Consider the following 19,644-nt stretch of genomic DNA (forward strand, 5'->3'; position numbering starts at 1 on the left):
TGGGACCGGCAAGAGTGCAACATATCTACACTCAAGGCGGAATATGTAATATATATTACACACACACACACATATATATACAATAAATAATAAACTTTATGACCATCGTGACGCATTGGGGTAACTTGTTAGGTCACTATGGTATTAATTTAATGTAAATAAATAAACACATTACAAATAAATTATAAAATAATAGAAGTAAAATAAAATGATTCTACGACAAGGAATCGTTTTTGTTATTATTATTATTATTTAATATTTACTAAGAGTTAATATTGATATTTTATTAATTATATCTTATTTATATTTATTTATAAGTATTTAATAGTAATTATTATTATTGTTATTTAATTATTACAAACAATAAAAACCAATCACAAAAACAGTTGACAATATTAAAACAGTCGAAATAACGTATAAATATATTCACAAGTATTTACAAATCACAATTATCATTGAAATATTGATGACATAATTTAATTTCGATTCATAAATTAAAGTATAAAAAAACGAATTTCCGCGATGCGTTTGTGCTAACCCTAAAAGTGGTCTAAATAAGCACGATCGAAACCACGCGCGAAATACAAACGACTAAAATTAAGGCGTGACTTTATAATTATATATACCACTGTTTCATCGCAAATTCTATAAATAAAATCACTGAAATCGTTTACTAGGAACTCAAACTGATTTTTAAAACATATATTGCCAACTTTTACCTTTCCGTTTCTTTAAAAAACGAAGGTTTTAACGAGCGCATCATATCATGCGCTTGGCGTTAGACAGTAGATTTACTTGCGCATGATATCATGCGCTTGGCGTTGAAAGGATTAATATTACAAATGTATATTTTACTGCGATTTAATTATTATATTCGAAGCATTTTGGCCATAACACATGTAATTCTCAAACAAAATGTCGGCCGTTTTACATATTATGGCAACACCGATATATATGGCCTGTACTCGTATAGGTTATATGTTTTGACAGTCGGTCAAAAAAGCGCGCGTGGGGTTTGCATATCGCTTTAGGGGCTGCGTGTGTGCCCCTCAATTGGGGCACCGCCGCTTAGGGCTCCATTGCCTCAGCCATGGACTATCCTCTGGCTAACGACGTATTCGATTTCGAGGTAAATTTGTGCTACCGGCCCGACGCACAAAAACGTTTATATTTTTAATTTCAACAAAAATTCTTTTCTACTCTTTGAATATTGCTTTCTAACAACTTAGCAACTTATTATTTTGATAGTTATACATATTTTCCAATCGCAACTCCATTATTATACAATTTTTAATCAAAAAAATTAATTCGTTTTCAGATTCTTAAATATTTTGAAGCAGAATACGTAACTCCTGCGGATTTGAAGGAGAAACTTCATACCACCGAGTAAGTAATATTCGATATTATTATCACAATTTATTTATGATTACATTGCAATAATTGATTCTTTTTTCGAACAGTATACTCGTAAAATCATTCAATGCGAAATTTGAAGAACAAAACAGGAAAATAAGCGAACTGTTAGGTAATAATGATTCAATTAACAACAAATACATAGAAAAACTCATAGAGCTTTCTACAGTTAAAAATGTAAGTTTTTCATTATTTGCTAATATAAATCTGTATATGAGATAATTATTTTGCATTAAAATCTTTAGCAATACAGTGACACTTTAAATAAGTACACCCAACTAGACAGTGACACTTCAAAAAAGATCGCTGAATTAAAAAAGCAAATTGAAGAAGTTTCAACTCTAGAAAATGCAACAAAAGGTCACGTCAAACAATTAAAGGTTTTATTTTATATTTAATTACTGTACCGATGAGTTTTATTGTTATTACCTTTTATGTATATAGTGTAAAGTTGAAAGTCTGATGAATTCATTACACGTGTGAGAACTTTTTAGCATAATTTTAATTATTCTGCATTGTGCAACAATATGACTTATGATTCTTAACATTCTACCAACGGGTCGAGTAGTATCTACCCGCTTTGTCTGCTAATGGTAATCCACAGGACGGGTAGTGACTACCTTTTACAACTTCTGATGTTTAACGACTGGTTCGTTAGTATCTTCCAACAAAAACTAAAGCGTTTTGTACTGCCATCTATAAACAAAAAATTCAAATCATGGAAGAAATACAATTTTATATGTATATGATAATTTACATAGTTCCAGTGGCCCCTTAATGCTCAAGAATCTAGACAACATTTATTCAGAACCATTTTTTTTATAGTTTGTTCAGAGAAATGCGTTAAAACATTAAAAATTCATAACATATGTACCAATACAATTCAGAACATTTGATAACTTTTGTTTTTAAGTTCAAAATTTCTTATTTTTTTGGTTATATCTCTTAAAAAAGTACACTGGTGAATATATTAGTCATGAACTTCAATTTTATGCATGCGCATGTATTTATTTTCCGCTGGCCGACGCCACAATTTACTGAAACTGATTTCCCAATATCCACCATTGCACATAAACATATCTTCTGAAACAAATTTTAAATATATATAACAAAGAACGCAACAGACTTGATTGCGCAAGCAATGTGCTTTTATGCACTGGTGGTGGTGAAAAAGATAATGTCTCAGAAGCAGGTTTGATTCCTACGTTGGAACATAAAACACTCGAATTACTAAAGAAGAACACATAAGCAGACGGTGATGGGAGGCGCAGACACAAGGTTTCGATTAGTCAGCGCTCAAATTTATTTTCCGCTGGTTGACAAAACAATTTACTGACACCGACTGATGCATTCTTTCCTGATGTCAATATGAAAATCTGAGTTCACTCAAAGATATGTCTTTTGTAATGTTAAAACTCACACAAGAAACAGTCAATGTTCTGCAACTCTCCAATCAATGACGAACATACATCATTGAAAGCGAAGAAATTAGCTTACAACGATACTTTATTATCAAGATTAAAAAACTTATACTGTTAACAGATAAAAAAAATACTAAAACTCATTTGTATTTCCATATATTATTATTTAAATAAAATACTTTTTTTATATGTAAATATTTATATTTTTAGGGTCTCAATGATGATTTGGAAATCGAAAAATTGCGATGCATCGGTGAACTTGAGAAGTCAATTGCTGAGAAAAACCGCAAATTAAAAAAATTACGTACTTCCTTAGATAGGACAGAAGAAAATAAAAAAGAACTCTTAAGTTTCATAGAACAGCTTGGAAGAAAGGCTGTTGCTCTGTCGCGTGATGAAGTTGATAGATTAAATAAATATCAGAAGCAGGCGCGGATTGTGAATAAACAACCTGAAGGGAGCAACACACAGGAATTTAAATACATGGAAAACAACCCCTTAAGTTTAACCAACTTCATATCTAAATCTGATGGGTCTTGCGCTTGCAAACTTATACCTTCTATCAAACATATTGCAACCGTAGACACTTCTGTACAATTTAACAATGTCGAAGAATCGCACAACGACAAATTAAAACCTAAAAGACCGCAGACCTCAAACTCCGTAATTAGTCCCATTAAAATATGTACGCCAACCAAAAGAGATATCGGCATTTCCACAGAAAATTGGGTCAATTCCAAAACTTATAAGAATGCCAGCGTATGTACGGATAGGCAAATTACCAAAGATGTCGGTGTGAATACAGATTGTGTTGACCCATCTCCTCCTGAAGAAGAAAACATACCTGATTCTATGATTGAATCTATCTTTAAAGAAATGAAATCAGTCAAAATGCTCTCACCCATACCGTGGAGCGAAAGTGACGAATCAGAAACCTTCAAACCGAGATTAAAAAGGAAACATTGGGTACCTATTAAGAAAAAGGGTATACACAAGGGTTATTTAAAACAAATACATTTACTAAAAGAACGCCTGGTGCATCACAAGTATTTGTGCAAAAATCTATTTGCAATGCACGAAGCGAAAATCGCATCGTTTCAGAAGCTATTTAGCAATGGAGCCATTAAAATTATCTCTAGTCAAAATAGCAATAAGAGTAGTATACATAAACGAATCTTAGATGATAAAGAATTTGATGTGAAATTGAAAGATCTTAAAATATCCGTGGACAAATCATGGGTGACAGATCTTGTTGCTTGTTACATAAAGAGAGAAGAACCAATTAAAGATGACAATAAAAAAGCTGAAGAATCCTCAATTTTATCAAATAATGTACATACTTCAGATGCTGTAGCTGATCACGAATCCATTAGAATTGAACAGAATATTAGTAACGTAACTTGCAAATCAAATTTTGAAGTACTAGAAAATGGCATTTCAGAATTAGATCATAGTTCTTCTGATATTGATTGTATTTCAAATATTAATGATGATGTTAATGCTAAAAATCAACCAATATATGAAGTAGATTCCCAAGATTGTGATATTAGTGAAAAATTGAGTAATGTTGAAGATAAAAATATTGTAAGAAAGAGTTCTGTAAGTCGTTTTAAAGATTTATTTGGCGATGGTAGTGATTCGGAATCAATAGATTGTGAGGATGTTCATTATAAATCATTTTCAAATTTAAGAAAAACTGATGATCTATCAAATGATGCTTCTATTGTTGGCTGTGGTTCCTTAATTAAAGATAATATGGAAGTGTATGATGAGTCTTCTATTTCAAATGATAGTATAAATACTTCAGCTACAATTGATCAAGAATCTATCCAAATGAGTGGTGAAATTGAAGAGAAAAGTATTGACATAAATTTAAAGTCTAACCATGAAGTCAAAATCGTTTCAAAATTAGATGAACCGCTCATTCAAAAAGATGTTTGTGATATCAATTGCTTTTCAACTGTAGCTGATGCTAATGATAAAATATCTGAAAAATATTCAAATGTGAGTCAACATTGTGAAGATGATAAATTTGTAAATAACTCGGATTTATTAAAAGAACCAATTAATGTAAAAAATAATACTACGCCCAATTTTAATGAATTTCTTGGTGATGTTAGTGATACAGAAAGCATTGAAGATAATGTTATATCTGAAAATACTAAAAAACGTAGGAAAGGTGTCGAAAGTGCAGCTCCTAATAAAATTAGAAAAATAGATGACAAATCTATTGAGGATCATAAGAAAATTATTGAATATAAGCAATCTGAGGAGAGTGTGATTAATTCAAGCAAAAAGCGAATATCGCACCAGAATAATATTAAAATAGTAATTCCACGGCCAGAAGTGAAAACTGTATTCAAACGACCAGTGAGAAGATCTCCACGTGTGAATAAGTTGGCTCTATCTGAAAAAAGTGAGAAAGTAGAGGATTTAGTTGTAACGAATCCGACGAAACAAAACGATATGGAAATCTGTAAAACAGTCTCAAAGTTAAACAATCAGCAAAAATGTGCTATATCTAAACAGGATGTTAAAACGCATAATGAAAATTTAGAATCAAGAACACAAGTGAGCTATGATGATCTAGCAGCTACTTCCGAACCCGAAGAAAAAGGTTCACAAGAATTGGATGAAAGTTTATTTCAAAATGAAGTTGAAAACGCCTTCTTTCTTCTTGTACAGGAGTTCTTGCAAAATAATATCAAACCCACGAAATTTCTAGATACAGGTACGTAATTGTTTTTATATTAGTTTTTACTCCCGGTTCTTTAATTATTTTTTGCAAGCAGTCGTTGTGACTTATTTATTGTCATGGAGAAGCCGGCTAATTAGGAATTGCTAAAAAGCAATGAGTTTCTGATAATAAACACAGTCTTTAAATGTGCCGGTCAACATCCTTGTGTTACTTACATATTTTAATAACCTTTTTTTAAACAATGTTGTGTTGAACTAAAAATTCGCAGCAAAAAGATAAGAATATGGTAAATTTTGAGAAATATGGATTAGATATATATATAAATCCAGATTATATATTAATTTTTCAACATGATGACAATGGATCTAAATTTATTTGGTAAACCTAGAAACAAATTTCTTGATTTAAACGTCTGTTCTCTTTTTAGGCACTCAAGGCATCTAGATTTTTCGATAGCCAAATCTTTCAATAACCGTTTCATTAAAAACATGTTCATAGTTTATTGAATAAAAAATAAATAAACTAGTCTTGTATCATTTGATACTTTTCGTATACCTATTGTTTATATCCAGATTTTTAATATACAATACTAATTTTGAATATTTCAGGTGAAGTTCTTGTCGTGCACGGGCTAATGATCAAGTACTTAACAGTCTCAATCACAATGGAATTGCTCGATGAGCTAATATCGAAAGTACAAGACTACCACCAGAATGTGGTGGTAGAGGCGACAGTCAAATATCTAATGCATCTCCCGTCTGGCTCAGGTACCATGCTGCACATTCCGATGATGCACACAATGACATACACCGTACAAACGTGTCTTTGCTTCTTGAGGAGACTCGTCGCTATTCCGCCGCTCCACTATAAACAAGACACCTTTGACTTACTCCTCAAAAATATCGAGTACAGGCTCTTCAACTTGAGCACGAGGCCGGAAGCGAAGGCCATAGAGTATCTAACTCACTTCTACATAATCGTGTGCCACGTATTGAACCAGAACCACAGATTGAAACTGCTATGTGCGAACGCTTTGTATTGCCTCAATTATCGTGCGCTACCCATCGTGTCCAAAGTATTGAAAAGCTGGCCGTATATGCTACCGAGTACTAATTATTATTTAGGTGAGTTTTATCTATGATTACAATATCTACTTTCTTATGCAAACATAAAATATATAATTTAAAAGCTGTCAGTTTTTTTCTAATCTGCATTTGGCGATGAATGCGATATATTTTTTTTAATCAATGCGAAAAACGTACAATTTTAAAAAATGCTTTTATGTGTCATGTACTCTCATGTTAAATATTAGGCGCATGATTTATGGCAAAGCGCTCCAAGCCTTCCAAAATTTTTAACTCGCATATTCAATTATTAAAATAAATACAAATTTTCATGTAATTTTTAAAAATCGTTTAACTTTTTATGTAATCTTTTTGAATGATTTTTGCGTTGTGTTTCATCATTTTTATTTTTTTTATATTTACAATTTCAGCTAAGGATCCCCTTGTTATAGTCATGGTTCATTTAATGAAATTAATAAGTTCGAGAGATAAAGACAATAAATACCACATAGGAGTGTTGATAAATAAAAAGTATGGTTATGAAAACACAGATTATAATGACGACACTGTATTAAATATTCTACTAGAACATCTAAACCGTATGTTATTTTTATTTATTATATAATATTCTATACGTGTTTTTTTGTGTGTATCTTATATATTTTTAATTTACAGAAATTAATAATGAGCTCTCAATGAAAATGGCTTTCATATTATTTGCCAAAAAATGTGGAACGGATTGGTGCTACAAAAAAATATTGTTGGAAAAATTTTTGCCGATGATGGAAGATCAGACGGTACATTCAAATAAAAGGGCTTTTATTATCCGACTAATTGGACCGTTAACCAAACCGTTTCCCAATATTATGACGATGCAATGTGAAATAATCATTCAAAAATTGCTTGCAGTGTTTAATCGTAAAGGTTTGTCGTCAATAACAATATAGCATAGGAGTAGTAATTTAGATTAAATTAATTTGTTTTATGCTTTCAGAGTCACATATTATTGAAGAAGCTGTCATCCAGTCTCTGACATACTTTTCAAAGAAAAACTTTAATGAAGTCCTTTATGAGATAATCAATTGGAAACCGAAGGAAAAGCTCTCTGCTGAATTAACGAAACGGTTAAATGTAATAATCACTGAAAAGTGTAAAAAGTTTTGGAAGAACAAGCTGATGAAGAAAAATAAATCCAAACGTTCTGAACCAACTGTATAATATATTAATAAATTTCAAAGAAACAATTTCTACAACAAAACCATCAAGTATTTTTTATTAATAAAATAATGTGACTTTAAAATTGATTTTATCTAAAAGACGAATTAAGACATTTTGTTTCGGTTAAAAAAATGATATCGATAATCTTGGCAAATATCATTATGAGCCAAATATATCTCAACTGATTTTTATATCAAAATGTCTATTGTAAAATGAATAAACAAGTTACATTCCCTATGATTATTAATACTGGACTAATTGTCAGAATATAACTATCAAACCTTTGTACTATATGTATCATAAAATATAAAACTCGCACAAGTTGATTAAATCATGTTATGAATCATAAAAATAAAAAGTAACCCTTCAACAAAAAACATCCCACAAATATATTTAATTATATATTGAATTCAATGTCGTTACTTTTTCTTGTAATGTCATTTTTTTTAAGATAGTTTTTAAAACTATATGTGATAGATATACTTTGCTGTGTTTATCTATAATTGTTGCATAGTGTAATTATTGTAAAAAGGACTTGGCTAATTTGGTTTTGAATCTTGGATTTGAACAAATTAACAAATATGGATTAAACCGTACACTAATAACATTGTACTTCAAATATGGTCAGTTTTTTATATGTAAAATGGTTTTAAAAATTTATTCACATTAAAATTGAGAAGTATCGCAGTATACTCAAAATCATTGTTTAACATCCATATTGTAACACTCAAATTATTTATATAAAAATGAATTTCTTACATAAGTTTAGAGTGTTAATGCTTAATTGATTGGACGTTTTCTCTATTATTTCTGTTTTTCGTCACCAAACTGGAATTTATACATTAACGTAAAAATATTGTTATAAAATTTTGCATCAACTTTGTTAAATTATATATTTAGCTTTATCAGAAATAGGATTAACTTCAGAACATTCCGTAAAAGACTTTTTTTATTGTGGATATGCTATATAAAATTAATTTGCATAACAATTTGTTTTAGCATTGTTCTTGATTTTTCAGTTATATTTTTGGTTATTATTTTAAAAAAAGCTAAAATAAAAGGCACACATCATCAGATCTTTATTTTTGAAAGTCAACGCTTTTGTCTGTCAAAGTTTTTGACAGACAAACTTCTTATTTGAAGGTCGAATATTTATAACCAAAAATGTGCCATAATATATTTTAAACTTAAAGCTTTGAACCCTGAAAGCTGGAACATAAGCAAAATATTAAAACAAGAACATCAACAGATTTCTCCAAAAAATACTTGTTTTTGTGTTTTCATATATGTTTAATGTCAATAGCATATGGCTGGTTTGGTGTTGAAACGTATTCAAAAACTAAATATTTTATTCATATGATTTTTAACTAATTTATAAGTGTATTTGTTTATTGTGATTTATTTTTTAAATTTATGTTCGTCAATTTTTTGCCTAAAATTTCTACCTCGTCTTAAAATGTTTTATATGATGGTTTTTCAATGTGATGTTCCAGTTTATTTTAATTTAATTTAAATACTACTCAATTTTTTTTCTTTTAATGTATTATTATTTTTATGGACGTTCTTAATGAAACGCCTTAAAATGTTACTCAATGGTGAATTTTAGCTGTTCAAAGAAACCTAAATTCACTTTGGAGTGTATAAAAGTATTTAATAAAGACCCCAAAGAAAGAATAGGTGTATAAAATATTGATTTAAATATTTAAAAAAAAATTCAACAAATTCTCATTTATTATGTTTTACATAATCTAGTATTTAAAAATTCATATGAAACTTAATATAAAAATTGTTTTGGACGAAAATGTCAAGAAGAACAGATTGAAATATTTATTTGGGGTTTTTATTTATTGTGATACATTGTATCCAAAAGTTATATAATAAAAAAAATTAATCTTACATATGTGTGGTTAGAACTAAGCTGATGATAAAAATACATATATTTATAAAATTGTGTAAATATTTTTAATCTAAGTTTTATTTTTAATATTTCTTTTGCATTTAATAATTCACTCAAAGGCAGAAATAGAATGAGAATGTTGACATGTGTACTTTTGTTTGTTTTTAGCTAGATTTCAATAGAGATAAAATAATACCTATTACCGAAGATCTTAACTAAAAACTTTCAATGAACTTGCTTCAATTATGATCATGAGACTGTGAAACCACCCCGAGTTAAAAAGCTTTAGAATATGGTTTTCTCTCTGGTATAATACTACCTATATTTTGTCACGACTTTTCATCCACAGTGGCTGACGTCTCTAGGCGTTAAGTCAAATGAGTATTCTTCTTTGTCTACGCACCAATCTTTCTTTATCTATATACATGCAGAACAAATGGGTCAGGTGTCTTTGGCACTATATGATTGCAAATATATTCATTGTACAATAACACGGTAAATTGAGGACGTGCTATTTGGGTGCGTGTAAATGGGGACTAGAAAATACTCGTACAATTTTTGTAATATGTACGTACGTATCAGGAGCATGTGGTGAGATATTTTCCCTTTGGCTCGCTCAGACATAAAGTAATGAGCAACCAATTTACCGTGTTATTGGGGGTCTACTGTATTTACCAAAACATATCAAAACAACTTTTTTTTGCAAAATAAAATTATTTTTCGTTACTCAACATTTAGTTCATGTATTATTTTTTTAGTAAGTAATTGCCTTTAGTATTTTATTCATTTTTACCGCTGTATCTGATTCTTTCTTCAATGATATCAGATCCAGTTAATCATGTCAAAGGCGCAAAAGGGTTGAGTCAAAAATGGACGGAAAATGCAATAAGTAAACACTTCCGTCTCTAAAAGTTAAATATTGTAATGCATTCAATTTAAAAACAAATAATAACGTTATAAACACTTCAAACTTAAAAAGTAATCTACATATAGTTACTGACCAAAAATACTCGTTATTGGTCCTAGTGAAAAAAGTAGGCTTCAAAAATGTTCTATAAACAAATATCTTTTCCCTTCAAACAGTAATATAGCTTTTGCTTAAAGTGATAGTGCAACAAATTATATCGGTCTATTAGCTTGTAAAACAGACTGATAGTTTGAATTTTGCAACAACAAGCGCATACATGTTTTGACAAATTAAAAAATTTCATCGATGTCAGTGTTGTATAATTTATTGTACAACAAGGACATTGTGTGATACAGTTGTAAAATAGATTCCAGTATGGATCAGACAGTATTGAACTAAATCTTGAATGTAACAATAATGTTATTATATACACTGTAACGTGTTCAACGGATAACTGGAATAAAGTATCACAGCATTTGATTCTTAGACTTCTTTCAGCTGCGGCATTTGTTCGTGGCATCGTTAAAATGTCAATCGCTACTTTAGTTAACTTTGCTCTGTAGCGTATTTTGTGCTTCTTTAGCTTGATATTGTTTGATCTATAAATTCTGTTCCTTTGATTTGCTTTGAGATTTGCCACTATGTCATTGTTAAAATAGTAATATTTGCACCCATACATTTTTCTGCGTTTCTTTTTTATTGAGTGAATATTTAAATATAATCCATTTAACAAGGGGACTATTGATTAATTTCTGTAAATCCTGAACCATCAATGGATTTATAGTATGTTTACTCATTATTTTAACTTAGAACACGAACAGTCCAGAGATGTGGTTGTAATATTTGTTAATATTTATTAACAAGAAGCAATAAGAAATTAAAATTCAGAACAAATGGTATTTTTTCCTCTACTAATTAATTGAAAATTGTTACTTGATGACAAACTTCTCGTTTGTTCTCTGACTTTTTAGAGAGATTCTATATTAGGTATCACACATTTCTGATAATAATTTAGTATGCGAGATACCATCTTAAAAATATTTTATATTCTCAATTCATATCACTGCGTTAAGCTTTAAAGCAACACATACCAACGTACTCGGTCTGTTTCTCCATAAGTCATTATTTTTTGAATTAGTATTATAATAATGTATTTTTTCTATATTTTAAAAATTAACTGAAAATTACTAAACTTTTTTATTTGTATGTTTTGATATAAAATTGGCTTTTACATTAAAAGCTTGAAATAAATTATTTTTTATTTTTATACGTTTTTTTATTGAATTATCAAATTTTGCGAATACATCAATTATTTTATATTAATAATTAGTTTTATATTTTTTCAGCTCGACCATTATCACGTGTATGTTCACCAATTGTGTTCTAGCGTTAGGTGTCAATAGTTTGTGAAAACGGTGATAATACTGCACCAAAGAAGTGAGCGCTAACTGAAGAAGACCGGATCCAGTCACCAAGTTCGGGAACGACTGCAACACCTCTCGGTTGATCACCTCAAGTCTCTTCTTCCACTCCGCTGAGAATGAAGTCACCAAAGCCAAGCTTTTCCTCTCCTGCGCCTTCAGCTGCTCGATCTGACCTCGTTCTATCATCTGCTCTCCTTCTTTAACAAACTGCATCAAACCACCAAAGTGAGGACTCAAAATCTCTTCGACGTACTCGGCGCTGCGAGCCTGCAGCTGCTCTCTGAAACTCTCAGCTTCTTTCGAATTGTCTCTAGTCCGCTCCATGAGCACACCCAAAACCATATCGTAATTATTGATCAAGAAAATAAGCTGCGATATACGGAGAGAAAATATAGCAGCCAGTCGAAGTATAAAACAATGGACTTCATCTTGCAATGCCGATAGAAGAGAACTCAATATTTCAGATGGAAACTGCTCACTTAATCCAATTAAAGCGGCTGAAAACTCTGCATAGCGCCTTGTGATCTAAAAAAATTAATAAAAAGCTTATGGAATCCAGAATTTCATCCCAATAATACTTACGTAATGAGGACCCATTTCTTTATTCACAAACTTCGTTGGATCACAGTCCCTTACGCTTTGAATATTAAGTTTGAAGACAAACTCTAATCTTGGCCATATAACCATTTGTAACGAATCCCAATATCTATAACAATAATTTGCTAAATAATCTGCATTTATAAAATAATAGTATTAATTAAATATTTGATTACCTATCCAAAGCTGCTACTGCTCGTTTATGACACATCAAGCGGTACCTCAGTATTAATTGTATACATAAAAATAGTGCAATACTATCGTAACACTCCTCCACATAAGTATCCATTGTTTTCTTAAAGAATATAAACAATACATATTGTTTTAAAATAATAAAAAATATCAATAAGTTATAATCTCTGACAATTTGATTTTAAAATATAAATATGTATGTGACGTGATGATGTCACTCTTAACACGATGTCGATTGAATTAAATCAGAGCCAGCACGCATCATTATTACCATATATTATAACTATAAATATGCTTACGATTAACATTGAAAGTGTTTTGCCTAAGATACGGTCGAATAAATCTTGTGCCTGTGTTCCTTTAACGTGAAATAGTTCAGTAATGAATAAATATTCTCTGCAGCCATTATCAACGAGTGCATATTGAAGACTTCGAAACAAAGATTCGTACGAGTACTGAAATATAGATAAAAAATAATATAATATATTGCAATTCACAGATAGAACTGTAACTAACCTTATTCTTCATTTGTGCATGTGGTACTATAATCGGCGCTTCTAACTGTTGTGCCAAAACATCTCCCCTATTGCCAATCGTAAAAACAGTACTTTTATTCTTCAACGAAGTCTTATGAAAGAATCCCTTCATTCCCGTCTCTTCGATTCCCATCAAATCATCTTTAGTGGCCGCTTCTTCATACTGCAACTTATTCAACCGAGTTGAATAAGTCTTAAAATACGAAAAGTACACCTTGCTAATCGTATCTATGTATTCATTACAAATCTCCTGAGCCACGTTTCTTTCGTTTGACAAAATAAACTCAAAGAAAAACTTATACTTCAACATAGCATTCTGTGGTACTTGAAAATTCGTCATGGGTTTACGAAATTTAAAAATCTGCTCCAATAAGTAAGTGCGTATTTTAGCCATGGCTTTAATCTTCAACTTTTCTAAAATTTCTTTAACGTCATTCGATGATTTTGATTCTCTATAGCTCTGCTCTTTAACGAAATTAATCTTTTGATTCAAAACCATCAGTTGATTTGTAAACTCTTTATCTGTCACTGGTATATCCATAATTCCACTAAAATCAAATAAAAATTACAGTAAATGTAATCCAAAATAATAATCAGAAAAAACATACATTATTAAAGCTTCTGATACAGCCATGTCTTCGATAAAAGAAGATAAAGGACCTTTTAAAGCTTGTCTATTGGCTAATTGAGTTGACATATTAACAGACTTCTTTTGCAACGTCATTATTTCAGAACTAATGCTGCCTAAATCGTTCTACGAATAAGATTTCAAATTAGTACATAATATAATATAACTATTAATATATATCATACTTGGAATGAGAGAAGCATATTTTCCATACGCTCGAGAATATTATCGCAGTCTTCTATTTGGGAATGTAGTGAAGCGATGTTTTCACTTTCTCTCAGATAATCTTGTATGGATTTGTGTTCGGCTAGCTTTAATTCGGAATCTATTTGACGAGCGTACTCTCGAAGATCAGTGCCAGTTCTCAGTACTTCTTTTACTTCATCATCTTCTAAATTCTTATGAATATCATCATCGACACTCTGAAGATTGCTGTTCATCATGATTATATGTATATTATGTTTATATTGTTGATAAATTATTTCGTCGCAAAATCAACACATTAAGCACATTTTAATGAAACAATATTGCACTTGATGAAGAACGTACACAATCACCTAATGTCATATTGACAGTGACGTTTTGGACGTCTATTGAAAAAGACATAAGACCAATTTAATTGACCATCAATAAATACATATTAAAAACTAGGTTGGTTCAATTTCACCAAATTTTATAACTAGTGTAAAATTTAAATAATAAAAATACATAAATTTCACTTTACAAACTCATTTATTGGCATAATTTATTAAATTGCAATAAAATTAATTTAGCGACTTTCATAAATTAGGTCATAGGTTTTTCGTAAATTTTTACCTCCCCTTCCTCCTTCTTATATCACAATATATCATTGGGTCATACTCCTGTTTGTTTCACACTGTCACAATTCCGCTGACCCTTCCCCTTAAATATAGGACATAATTTATAGAATTTATTCATTATTTAAAACGAATAACGAAAGGAAATCAAGTTTGAATTTTTCCAATTTGCTTCACAAATCAAGAAACGAACATTCGTTTGATCTTAGCATTACATTTAACATATTTTTAATTTACAGACGCACCTTGCAGGTACGTCATTTCTGCTTTTTACAAAGAGGGGGACAAAAGATGGCCAGACAGTTTCAAGATTCATAGTATTTCATTAAATGTCATGCATTTTTCTAGCCAAATTCAAGGGAGGCCAAATACCCTTACCTGCCCCCTTCCCTAAATGACGTCCCTGGCACCTTGAAATTATTTTTGTTTGTTTTGCCAATTCATTATAAGCTTTAAAAGCTATGAATTTGTACTCAATTTTACAGGAAAAGCTTAAAAGATTTTTTTATCTTCTGCACAAATCTAGTAGTTATTATTGATTTTTCCTCTTTCGCGTCATTTTTATGTTTTATTGTTAAACATTATTTAGTATTTTTTAAAAAGCAAATACGTGGTATAGTTTATATTTTAGCAATTTTTTTTAAAACTTAATTATCTTATATAAATAAATTATCAAGACATCAAAAACTAATATCATCATTTAAAGATTTCTTAGCTTTGGCTTAAAGCATTTATTAACGTGTTCGTATTAATTTTTGAAACCATACGCACTTTCGACGGTGTTGCGACATTTGAAACAGACAAATTAAAAAAACACATTTTCTTACCGTATTTGAAAAATAATACACATTTCTTAACATAGATTATGCGTATCTATATAAAACTACACAATTTTATACATTTTTAATATTATAGAGCATATATAGGCGGCCCTCGACTTTCGCACATAATTAGTTCCTGAAAATATGTATGAATGTTGAATTTTCGAAAGTAGAGGGATGTAAAAAAACTTCAAAAATTGTATTTTAAAATATTTAATCATCAATAATATATTTAAAATATTTATTTATTAATATACATACATAGTTAAGTTAACGAGATGTGTTTAAGTGCTTTCAGGTGTTTTCTTTATAAACTTGTCAAGGGTTGGTTGAATACCACCCCTTTTTTTCTTTTCTTGATAAAGAGCCCTGTAATATGATGTCTTTCTCAATCGCCCTATTGAGATCACATTCTTCCATGATAGTCAAAAAATTGTTAAGATGCATGAAGGCTTCATTAACATTTTTGATTGTCAGTCTTTTCGATTTTATCAGCTTATTTTTCTTCTTTACTTTAACTGTGTATTACATTTAACTGTTGTTGCTGAATCAAGTATTTATTTGACAGAGATACTGAGTAAGATTCAATCAACTCATTAACATATTTGTTGTTGACGTTAAAGTTTAGTTCATGCATTAGGCTAACTATTTCATATATGATAGTTTCCGGAGTTTCTTCAAAATTTATAAAATCATTCATCATTAGCAGGCATAATTGTTATCAGGTACCTTTCATTATTGACTCTTTTATTTCAACCTGCGAGTCTCCAATATTGTTTATTGTGTTCCATATATTATAGTTCTTCCAAAAATCTCTTAATGTAGACCCACCTTCCCTGTTAGTTGGCTTGATGGCCTGATTCATTATTTTCCTTATGTAATATCGTTTATTTTTGCATTACTGCCATAAATCTTTAAAAAATTGAATTTTTAAGAATATGCAAAATTCGAGGATCGCCTGTCTATATAAACTGGATTTTAAATATTTTTAAATAAAATTTTAAGAATATACTTTTTTAATATTTTTATTATTGAATAACATAACATTTATTATAAATAATATATATGTTTTACATTTATTCATATATATAATTTTTATTACTACCTACTTCTTTATATGTGCAGTTTTGATTGAAGAGCGATTTCTACAATTTATGAAATTGTATCTCAACTTTTATAATATAATATCGTTTCCAGATATTATTTTGAGCTTAAGTTACGTGATGATGTCTCCGAGTATGCTTTTTTACGGAAGCTGCTCTCGCACTTTTATAATCACACAATTCACAAGCAAACGGCTTCTCACCTGTGTGTATTCTTTTATGATTTCTCATATTGAACATTGCGTTGGTCGTGAAAGGGCACTGATCACAGCTGAATCGTTTAATTTTGATATGTGTCCTCTGATGTGTTCTTAGATAGTGTACATTGACGCACGTGTAAGTGCATTGATTGCATGCAAACGGCCTCTCGCCTGTGTGCACCATTCGTCTATGATTTTCCAAAAGTGCCAAATGTATAGTCTTATAAGGACAATATTCGCACGTGTAATCCGTCATTCCGAGATGCTTCTTCATGTGATTGATCAAAGTGCCCTTCATTTTGGACTTGAACCCACAATCGTCACAAGTGTATTGTTTTTCGTCACAATGTTTGTTTCTCTTATGCGTTTTCAAAGAGGACAACGAGCCACAGGTGTAATGGCATTGATCGCACAAGTAAGGTCTTATATTTTGGTGCATGTTTAAATGCGCCTTTAAAGTACTAAATCGCCTGCAACGAAACGAGCAATGTTCGCAAGAGAATGGCTTAACACTCGAGTGAATTTTCTTGTGTCTATATAAATTCATACCAGTTCTAGTTCGATAATCGCATTGATCACAAGCGAACGGCTTATCGATTGAATGCGTCATTTTATGAACTTTCATCATTGGTGGTTTGATAGACGTGTAATTGCAAAGATCGCAAGTTAAAAGCGTAACGTTGGGATGTGTGAGCATATGTTGTTTCATGTGTACATTTTCTTCAGTTGTAAAATCACAATGTGGACACTTTTTCACAGCAGATTGCTGTCTGACTTTTTTCTTCTTTGAGACGACAGATTTATTTTTATTTAAACTTTTAACTGGCTTTTTGAATGGATTAGACGAAGACGTTTTACGAACAGAGTGACTTTTCAATATTACCGAGCCCAAATTTACTGTTTCACTAATAGGATTTTCTTGTTTCATATCGGATGTATTATAATCAGCTTCAGGCATTACATCGTCGTGTGTGGCTGATGCTTTTGATTCTACATCACTCTCTTGCTTAACATGAATTTCTATTTTTGGAAAGTATATATCTAGGTCCTCGTTATTTACTTTAATCTATAAGAAATAAAAAAACATCTTTGATTATAGGGCTAAAATATCTTAAATACATTAATTATTTATATAACAAAAACTAACATCATTTTTTAAAGATTTCTTAGCTTCAGCTTTTAAACATTTCTCAACATCTTCACATTTTTTTTTGAAGCTATATGCACTTTTTATGGTGTTGAGACATTTTATGCACACAGATTTTGAAAAATCATCGTCTATTTTAATCTGAAAAATATTACACATTTCTTAATAAAGATTATGTGTTTGTATAAAATTATATTATTATAATACATTTCCAAATACAAATAATAATTATAACATAACCTACAGAAACTGAGCAAAAAGACATGATCATTTCATATATATGTATCGATTCCTCATAATTGTATTCTAATAAAGAACAGTATGATTGAGAATTTAAACATGTTCTGCAGAAAGCGGCTTTTCCTTCCATTTTGACAGTTGATAACAGTGTTGCTACATATAAAAATATTACATAGTACATAATAACTCAATTTTTCTTGTATAAAATATTTACACTATAATTAAAAAGAAAAAAAGTTTAATATTTGCTTATAATTTTTCTAACAGAATAATAAATATTGAATAAAAAACTAGAACAAAGACTGCAAAATCTTATTTAAATTTATCATTGTTATATTTTAATTAAATAAGATCTTTTAAAAACTGGCTATGCTTACATATTTTTGACAATATTATCAAGTAAAAAAGAAAAAATCCTGTTTGTTGGTAGTTCTTCATAAAAAAGCTGATCTTTTGCGTTTAAATGGATATTAATGATAATGAATAGAATTTTATCAACTTAAATGCAAGCGACTCACCCGTGAACCATTTGTTGTTTATTTTTTAAGAAACTGATACTGAAGCGTGAATTGAAATAACAGGTCATTCACTAATTAGGTGCTGACTTTTAAATGGTTAAATGATAGTATTTTTGGTTATTTTATATTTCTCGTTTTTGTCAATTATTATTCGGACACATTTTGTTTTACATTTTTATTAATTGTAAATATTAAAAGCATATAGGTAATAAAATGTGCGATTCATACACTTATACACAGAACCAGCTTTGAGCATAACTAACCGATACACTCGCGTAGGGCCTGACGCACAAAGTGAAAATTTAATAAAAACAGACGTTATTATTATTTTAATCAAAAAATCTAAAATTGCAATTCATAAAATGACATTTAATATTTCTAAAAAAAACATGATGAATTCCGAAGTCGGTTTTGCCATCTCAAATTTTGTGTATCTTTGTAAAATTCATATACTTGGACAGCCAGTCTCACGCTCCGCCAAAACTCCATCGTCAATTTTGTGAGCGCCTTAGAACCCTTTATGTAAAAGAAACAATGGCCAAATCAACAAGGTATTGTTTCTATTAACATTTTTACCGCGGAAAGCTTCTATATGTTACAAAAAAAAGCTACAATATTTTAAAAATATGCTATGAATATTAACAAATTTTAAAATGGCACGCAAAAAAATAAGAGCCGCAGTGAAAGGGTTAATTATTCCTTAACCTTTGTCTTCGTCGCAATAAATCATTAGATGCATATGTTTAATCTAGTGTTTTTTTCTGATAGTCCATGCTTCGCAAATAATTATGATATGCAAATT

General features: G+C 30.1%; 3 protein-coding genes across 4 annotated transcripts; 1 reads left to right on the forward strand and 2 right to left on the reverse strand.

Annotated features, from left to right (window-relative positions):
* The first annotated feature begins 961 nt into the window (after window positions 1-961).
* On the forward strand, window positions 962-7,854 carry LOC148229280 (uncharacterized). The gene is made up of 9 exons (XM_088196491.1): window positions 962-1,129; window positions 1,319-1,386; window positions 1,461-1,590; window positions 1,659-1,793; window positions 3,045-5,565; window positions 6,141-6,656; window positions 7,028-7,195; window positions 7,272-7,520; window positions 7,591-7,854. The coding sequence occupies exons 1-9, from the start codon at window positions 1,091-1,093 to the stop codon at window positions 7,812-7,814; spliced, it is 4,050 nt and encodes a 1,349-aa protein (XP_088052617.1). The 5' UTR covers window positions 962-1,090; the 3' UTR covers window positions 7,815-7,854.
* Window positions 7,855-11,872: 4,018 nt separating this feature from the next.
* Vps52 (vacuolar protein sorting 52) lies at window positions 11,873-14,571 on the reverse strand. The gene is made up of 7 exons (XM_088196497.1): window positions 14,181-14,571; window positions 13,976-14,121; window positions 13,348-13,915; window positions 13,131-13,286; window positions 12,816-12,934; window positions 12,625-12,748; window positions 11,873-12,567 (listed from the first exon to the last, which is right to left on the reverse strand). Exons 1-7 carry the CDS (start codon window positions 14,436-14,438, stop codon window positions 11,938-11,940), a joined length of 2,001 nt encoding a protein of 666 aa, XP_088052623.1. The 5' UTR covers window positions 14,439-14,571; the 3' UTR covers window positions 11,873-11,937.
* Window positions 14,572-16,726: 2,155 nt separating this feature from the next.
* LOC148229282 (uncharacterized) lies at window positions 16,727-18,479 on the reverse strand. 2 transcript variants are annotated; one of them, XM_088196502.1, is made up of 3 exons: window positions 18,329-18,479; window positions 18,085-18,225; window positions 16,727-18,003 (listed from the first exon to the last, which is right to left on the reverse strand). In XM_088196502.1, exons 1-3 carry the CDS (start codon window positions 18,452-18,454, stop codon window positions 16,846-16,848), a joined length of 1,425 nt encoding a protein of 474 aa, XP_088052628.1. In that variant the 5' UTR covers window positions 18,455-18,479; the 3' UTR covers window positions 16,727-16,845. The 2 variants fall into 2 exon arrangements, with proteins under 2 accessions (XP_088052628.1, XP_088052629.1); XM_088196503.1 differs by having other exon boundaries at window positions 18,085-18,245; window positions 18,329-18,465.
* Between the last annotated feature and the right edge of the window lie 1,165 nt (window positions 18,480-19,644).

Source organism: Plectrocnemia conspersa, unplaced genomic scaffold (genome assembly GCF_051122295.1).
Source record: "Plectrocnemia conspersa isolate PC_06_02 unplaced genomic scaffold, ASM5112229v1 ptg000011l, whole genome shotgun sequence".
Classification (NCBI taxonomy): Eukaryota; Metazoa; Arthropoda; class Insecta; order Trichoptera; family Polycentropodidae; genus Plectrocnemia; species Plectrocnemia conspersa.